The 7,967-nt window shown below is 35.0% G+C and overlaps 1 protein-coding gene across 1 annotated transcript in view; it reads right to left on the reverse strand.

The window, feature by feature from the left end:
• Window positions 1-4,880: 4,880 nt before the first annotated feature.
• The window catches only part of LOC104541083 (matrix metalloproteinase-16-like), a gene marked incomplete at both ends in the record, with an annotated part of 9,567 nt that continues 6,480 nt past the window's right edge, over window positions 4,881-7,967 (reverse strand). Inside the window, one exon of the mRNA XM_010185049.1 lies at window positions 4,881-5,003. Coding sequence (XP_010183351.1) covers window positions 4,881-5,003 — 123 coding nt within the window. The remainder of the gene's footprint in view (window positions 5,004-7,967) is intronic.

A 7,967-nucleotide genomic window follows, 5' to 3' on the forward strand; every position in this document is an offset into this window, starting at 1 on the left:
AATAGAAAAATTAAGATAACTTCATTGCAGAAAACAAGTAGTGTCTCCAGTACAAATCACTATTTTTAGTAATGCTTCTGGCATGTTTCAAAATATATTAGTCAGGTACAACAGAATTAAAGCATAGAATATGGCTAGCATATTGAAGAAAAGCTTTCAGACATCTCAGTTATTCACAATTTTGTTAAAGTTAGGATGTTCTCAGCATCCCTGAAAAACAAAAAAACCAAACCAGATAGTCATTTGTCCTTATTTCTGCTTTTCATTTTTAATGGAAAGACAATATGCTCATTTTTTGATACTGAAATAGTCTAGACATATATGTAAAAAAAATGCAGTATGAACATCATCCCAATGCAAAGCTAGGGTTATCATTTCAATATGGACACAGAGCTGACCTTTTTTGACTGAAACCAAGGAAATTGAGCATATACTGACATTGTGATAAGTATGATTAATGACGTGTGCAATACCTTGATTTAGGAAATATTTTCTAAATACTCCTCTGTAGTACACCTAAAATATTATCTTACTAAAAAATCTTTTTGCTCCTTTGAATCAATAGTATATTCTAAGCTTTTTCTTAATTCAATATTTTCTTTCTTTTCAGTGTGGCTTTTAAACATCCAAGAAAAATTATCTTTCCATATGCCACACAATATGGATCATTCAGATAATAAGATAGCATAGCCTATTATTATCAAGCCAGATAGGACTTTTCACCGCATAGTGAAGCTCCCAGTTGGCATTAATTCATTTAACTGGGCAGCATAAAGTTGGACATGTCCAAATCTTTCATCTTCAGTTGTTTTTTGGAGATCTGAAATCCAGGATGTATCCAACTTGTTGAGAAAGAAAAATGACATTAATCTAGTGCTTCACTCCATGTCTACCAAAGTCAAGAAAAATGATTAAATTAATTGTAGTTGGTTTGGCATGAAACCATTGACCATCTACAGTTAATTTTCCTCCATCAATTCAATTCAATTCGTACTTATTGCTGAACAATCAAATTGTTGTTTGGGTTTTTTCCCCTCAGCAAAAATAACAAAAAACAGCAAAATAAAGCAGAATAGTTTTTAATTTATTATTTTATTTTATTTTAAATTGCTATGATTTCTAAGTAATGGTTGTAATTCAAGGCAAAGGTTGGCTTTTTAGAGAGCATTCTCCAATTTTAATTACAAAAGTGTTCTGCAGACTGAATATTCTAAGCAATTGACCAATGACTGATTGCTGGAATTAAAATTATAAATAATATGCCCAGAATTCTTATGAAGGTACTTGATATTCAGTAATTCTCTCTGTCTAAAAAGGATGTACAAACATTTATGTTCTATTTTTACAAAGCTGATGGCTTTATTGTTTCACATTGTTGCTCGTTCTTCAAAGCACTGGATGATTTCCTTCTCCAGCAAAAGAGAAGGTGATTGTTTTTTGAGACTCATTAAGTGTCTCTGTAAATGTCCCCTTGAAATAAATTTAAAAACCCCTTAATAGGTTTCATAGATTTCTTCTCTGACTCTATATAATGCTCAGAGATTGTTGTGTAACCTGACATAGTCTAAAACACTAAGGAAGAATCAAGACCATATCATTGAGATCTTTGTATTTTGTTTTGCAATGGGGCTATAATTTTCATATACTCTAGATGTACTCCACTCCTATACTCTTCTTGCTGGTAAAAAGGCTCAAATAATCACTTTCTGTTCCTCTCTTTGTATAAGTCCTGTTAGTATATAACATAACTACTAACAATGTTTACAAGGTATACCAGCAGAACTATACCAGGCAGAAAAAGTACAGTAAGTAATATTGGTGTGTAACTTAATCAGAAACAGAAATTGTAACAAACACCCTATTCAACAGTTCAAATAAGTGGAAAGCTGCATTCCCTGAGGGAGAGAAAGTATAATTAATGCAGCACAATGCCTATTCCATGCTGGCATTTCCAATACTGGAAATATTTATCTTGATACTGTCTGCACAAACATTGTTTTCTAAGAGTAATTATCACCTAAATCCAAAACATAGTATGTGGCCAAAAAGGACATAATTATTGTAAATTATAATAGTAAGTAATTTCTTTGAAGCTCCATCTTTAAATTTTAGAGAACCACTTCAGAATGAAAAATTACAAATTGAAAAAATGGAAATGTAGAAAAAAATGTGTCACATGTGTATCTATTTTGATCCTCGTAAGCATGATTACAGGGACAATCTATGAGGAAATATATCCTGAAGAGCATTAATTAATTTAAATTTAACAGGTGTCAGGAGCAATTCTTGGGGAAAAAATAAGTGACAGACAGAAAATGCTAGAGTAAAAATATAACTAGACACAGTTTAAAATGCATTTATATGTGATCTCAATTCTATTTTTCCATTAATATTGTCTTGGTGTTTTCCCTGAAGTGACAATTACTTCATTTAAATAGAGCATCAGAGGATATACTCTAAGATCAATTAGCCAGACAGGCAGTAAGTGGTAAATGTAGTTTTAGCTCTCTTTCAATGGTCTCCCCTCAGCACTGTAATTGCACCTATTTGACAGTGATGCATACAAAGAAGAACTCCACATCTGCTGATTTCACAGAGTCCAACAAAAGTTTAAATATTTACAGTGTTATATTAAATATTTTCTTGCAATAAACAACAAAGAAGCAAATTTGAAAAGCTTGCCTTACTCTGCTCCAAAAAGAATTACCAAATATTTTAGAAAAACTCATTAACTGCTGCTAAGGTCCATGTTCTGCTCATCTCTTAGTTTCTTTTTTACATAATGAGTATGTCTACACAATACCTTTCTTGCCATTACCCTTCCTGTTCAGAAAAGCTGGTGAGTGCAGTCCTATGATAAGACAACCATGACAGATGGCATTTTTTTAAATGTTTATTCTGTGTTTCTGTTCTGTGGGAGGGGGGCCTTTTTTTTTGGGAGGGAGGGTGCGGTTTGTGGGGTTTTGGGTTTGTTTTCCAGAAAAGTGGAAGAAGTAACAAACACTGAAATGAGGCAGAAATTGCTCTTTGGAGGAACTACAAGGTCTGACTGGCCAGGAAGACACAGAATGCAGCTGGAAACCTGCAGGTTATAGAAAAGATTGAGAAGTGGCGCTGAGAAAAATAGACCAGACAAGAGATGCTAGAGATATGATCAAAAGTTAGGGAAGAAAGCAACTTAAAATGTCATTCAGTTAACTGCATTAAGTCTGTAAGCAGGGAATTGCTGGGAAGAACAAAATAGGTGAGTAGAACTGCGTAAAGAATTTTATTTCTTTTCTTCTGTTCTTGTTGTCCTTATTTGCTTTGAGTTATTTTTTAATTCAGAGAGGCTAATATTGTATTTTTTATTCTAATGAAATTAGGGTTTTCTGCTTTAAATGTTTTTTGGTCTGTAATTCACTACAAAAAATTTATAGACTTACTTCAAAGCTCTGGTTGACTGGAGGTCTTGTCAAAGTGAGTGAACGCTTTACAAGGGGGAAGGCAGGAGGTAAAGAATTGCTACAAATTCTTCAAAGGGAGAAAGATTACTAGATAGTTTCCACATATTTTAATACCAGGAACCCTCATTTGTAATTATGATTAATGCCTTGGGTGACAGTACAGAAGATATACAAGTGGTAGGATTTAGAATGTTGTAAACAATCCTGTAATGAAATAGAGACTCAGACTGTACAAGACAGAGTGAAGGAAAAATACACATATTTGTAGGTGACCTTGTCATATGTGTGCACACACACTACATTTAAATTTCAAAATGCAGACAAACATAAAGTGCTCTAGGTGGGCATTCTTATTCTAAACAACTATGCATTACATTTACATTAACAATAAAGGACTCTAGCCAATGCAATGTCCTAATCTCAAGGCAGTCAGTTCTCTATTGCTTGAAGTTATATCAGTGTGCAACATCTTAAAATAAAGGTCTTCAATTCAGACATAAGCCACAGAATTGACACAGAGTTACTCATAACATTGTCTCTTCACTGTGGTATGAAGAACAGTCCATATGACCATTAGACCTTATGAACTTAAAATTTAATACTTATACAGGTTCATTAATAATGGTACCAGTTATTCAATTTGAAAACTATTTTATCCCTCAGAATTTAGCCTTGTTAGATATTACATGAATCCTGGGTGAATTCACACGCTGTGTGAATTTTCAAACAGGCTGTATTGGAATTCTTGGTTTACTGACAAATTATAGATTTTATATTTATACGCATGACACTTTATTTGCTTGACAGACCTCTAGCAAGTACGCCTTGCATCTAACTTTCTCTGCAAAGATCAGTTTTGACAGTAGGCAACATACTGTGCAAACTAGATGCCAGACTCAAGAGTTACTCAGATGTACACTCCCACGCATACCCCTATGCCCACCATCATGTAGACAGGAAATTATTGGGTCAGTGACTCACAAAATTATAATCAAATTCATTTGTACTTAGAACAGACCTGTAGGCACCTACATTTTGTAGGGACTGACTCTTTTCAATAATCTATTTTACATACTTAAATTAGAGATCTGAGATTCATTATAGTTCTCCTAGTCCCAGAGCAATGTTCTCTGAGAAGCTGCCAAGAAGGTTGAAAGGTAAGGTTAAGGACACACTGGCTGTTAAATTGATGCCAAAAGCTTATAGAGAATTTACCGCTTACTAAATGTATGCAATTTTAATCCCAGAAAATAATTTCATTCTTATGTAGCAGATAAATACATACTTATCCAAGAAGTATCAAAATCAGCATTTTATATCACATATTAATAACAAACTTCTCAAAATATTTAAAAATATTTCAGAAATTTATATTTATTTAAATTAAAAGCACTGATAGCGACATTGATATATCTATATTAATATATTTGGTACCTGTAAGTGATATGTTTGTGTTGCCATTTCTGTCCTGTTAACGCATAGCGTTTCCGACGAACGTTAAATTTGGAGCTACCTCTTGTTTGGTCAGGCACACCACATCGAGGCTTCTTCATCCAGCTGCAAGAAACAGCATACACAGTTAAAGCAACATGAAAGAAACACCATAACTACTGCATGTAACTAATAAAAACATCATACTTTTCTGAAGTTACAGAATTATCGATTTTGTGTCTACATGCAATGACTAACAAAAGGAACACTTATTATGTTTCCAGATATATAGTTTGTGGAACTTTACTGTATTCCATAACATTCAGAAACCAATTCCTTTGCTTTTATTTTTCATAGTTTTCTTTTGCTACAACCTCTAATCAAAGACTTCACAATTGGACAAGTCTTTCAAAGTCAATAATTTATTCTAATTCATTCAAGGTAATTATGATCTATTTCACCAGCTTGCTTGCTAAAGGTGAATTTAAAGTATATATACAAGGATTTCATCAAATTGTTAGTTCCTAAGATATTTTTTGTGTTCTGTGATCCTTCTCCTTTGTCTCATTGTCATGATGTTTAAACAAGCCTCGAGTTCTCTTAACCAAATAGCCCAGTCAACTGCCAGTTGTTTGGTTTTTTTTTAATTCAAGATACTGAAACTGCTAACTTTATGATACTATTAAGTTCTTCTATCTTACTCTCTTTCTGCACAATGGAGAGTATCTCATTGCAACTGGGAGCTCCTAGTGGAGATATTTAACTTGAGAATTCTGCTTAAGAATATGTAATGCTCTGCACAAAATCAAGCTGAAAAGGTCTAAATCACAAACAACAAAAATTACCATTACAGCAGCACCAGGCTTTCCAAAGAAGTGCTTGATTTTTACAGTGAACTTCAATATTTCAATATTTTCCAATATGTCAAAAACTTCAAATTTGTCAGCATTTCAAATATGTCAAAATTAGGATGATGATTAATTAAAAAGCAGTATCATTGAACTGTTACTCATTTGTAGTGTAATGGTGTATTTTGTTTGAGCAAAAGTGAACAAAACTCAACTGAAGTTATTATTTTATGAGCTGAATAGCTGCAGAATAATTTACCATCAGGAAGATAGCAAGATTAAAGACATATACTCCATAAGTAAAAGATAAATCTCCTCTGTTACTTTTCTAGTTCATTTGACTTTATTTCTACCATGCCAAATAATTATTCATGTAAAAGCTATAGTTTTCACAGAATCACAGAATGCATGGTTGGAAGGAAACTTTAAAGGTTATCTCATCCGCTCCCCATGCAGTGGGCAGGGACAATGTTACTAGATCAAGTTGCTCGGAGCCCCATCAAGCCTGGCCTTGAATGCCTCCAGGTATGGGGCCTCCACCACCTCTCTAGGCAACCTGTTCCAGAGCTTCACCAATCTCATAGTAAAGAACTTCTTCCTAATGTCTAATCTAAATCTACCCTGCTCTAGTTTAAAAACATTGCCCCTCATCCTATCCCTACACACCCTTGTAAACAGTCCCTCCCCAGCTTTCTTGTAGACCTCCTTCAGGTACTGGAAGGCTGCTATAAGGTCTCCCTGGAGCCCTCCCTTCCAGTTCGAACAACCTCAACTCTCTCAGCCTGTCTGCATAGGAGAGGTGCTCCAACTCTGGTCATTTTTGTGTCCCTCCTCTAGACCCACTCCAATAGTTCCATGTCCTTCTTGTGTTGAGGGCTCCAAAGCTGGACACAGTACTCCAGGTGGGGTTTCACCAGAGCAGAGTAGAGGGGCAGAATTACCTCCGTCTCCCTGCTGGCCACACTTCTTTTGATGCAGCCCGGGATGAGATTGGCCTTCTGGGCTGCAAACGCACATTGTTGTCTCATGTCCAGCTTTTTGTCCACCAGTACTCCCAAGTCCTTTTCTGCAGGGCTGCTCTCTATCACATCATTCCCCTATATACTGATAGGGATTGCCCCTATTCAGGTGCAGGATTTTGCACTTGGCCTTGTTGAAACTCATGAGGTTCACATGGACCACCTCTCCAGTTTGTCCAGGTCTCTCTGGATGATACCCTGTCCCTCTGCCATGTCGACTGCACCAGTCATCTTGGTGTCATCATACATCATTTTCCGATGGAATATATCGTAACAGTAGTCACACCCTATATTCAGGCTTGCATGAATGAATTCTGACCATTACACTGGCATTTAAGCATTGTTTCATAAATAAATATACACACAGCAGCTGTATGCATGTATGTATGACTGGATGACAGAAAAGTAATTTGAAATTTTATCTCAGAACAAAGACTCCTTTTAAATTACGCACAGGTAACAAAAACTCAAAAAAACCCAAATGGCAAATCATATTTCATTTTTTTCCAGTAGATAATCTTGTTTCAATATATATAAATTGAAGAAAACCATCATGTTTTGTCCAAAAGAAAACATGGAATATTTGCAGTACAAAGGAGCAATGTGTGTGTGCGTGTGTAAAAAACTACACAATCTAATGAAATAATTGATTTTTCAGTTCTGTACTCAAAAACTGAGATGTGCATTTTAAGTTTTACACCTACTAATACCAGACAAACCATGTTGCATACTGAATGAACTTTCAGAGATGGGCTGATCCAGTCAAAATCAGTCACACAGTTTTATAAATCCATGTGAAGAGATTAAAAGTACAGCCAGATTTATAACACTTCATATATTCTGTAGCTATGGATATATAGCAAACTATTGTTTAAATGCATAAGTAGGAGTTAAGCTTACCAGCCTGTGGGAAAACACAAAATTTTAGTGATAGTACCATGATAGCACTGCACCCCACTTCCACTGGTAAAGACTGCAAAAGTAATAATAGAAGTGACTGCAAAAATTTTGATGAGTGACACATGCATCAAGTAGTGTAACTGCGGAAGCCAAAACTTTTGAATTTGACTGCCTGAAGACACTGAGTTCATAGTTACCTGTTTCAAATAAGAAACACAGAATTTTGTGCTGTAATTTCTGGTCAGAATAATTACAGAGCATGCATGGCACATAAAACAGTTGACTATTATTTGTATTTGCAAGGATGGTGACCTTCTTTCCCT

The sequence above is a fragment of the Mesitornis unicolor genome, unplaced genomic scaffold (genome assembly GCF_000695765.1).
Source record: "Mesitornis unicolor isolate BGI_N332 unplaced genomic scaffold, ASM69576v1 scaffold7595, whole genome shotgun sequence".
Taxonomy (NCBI): domain Eukaryota; kingdom Metazoa; phylum Chordata; class Aves; order Mesitornithiformes; family Mesitornithidae; genus Mesitornis; species Mesitornis unicolor.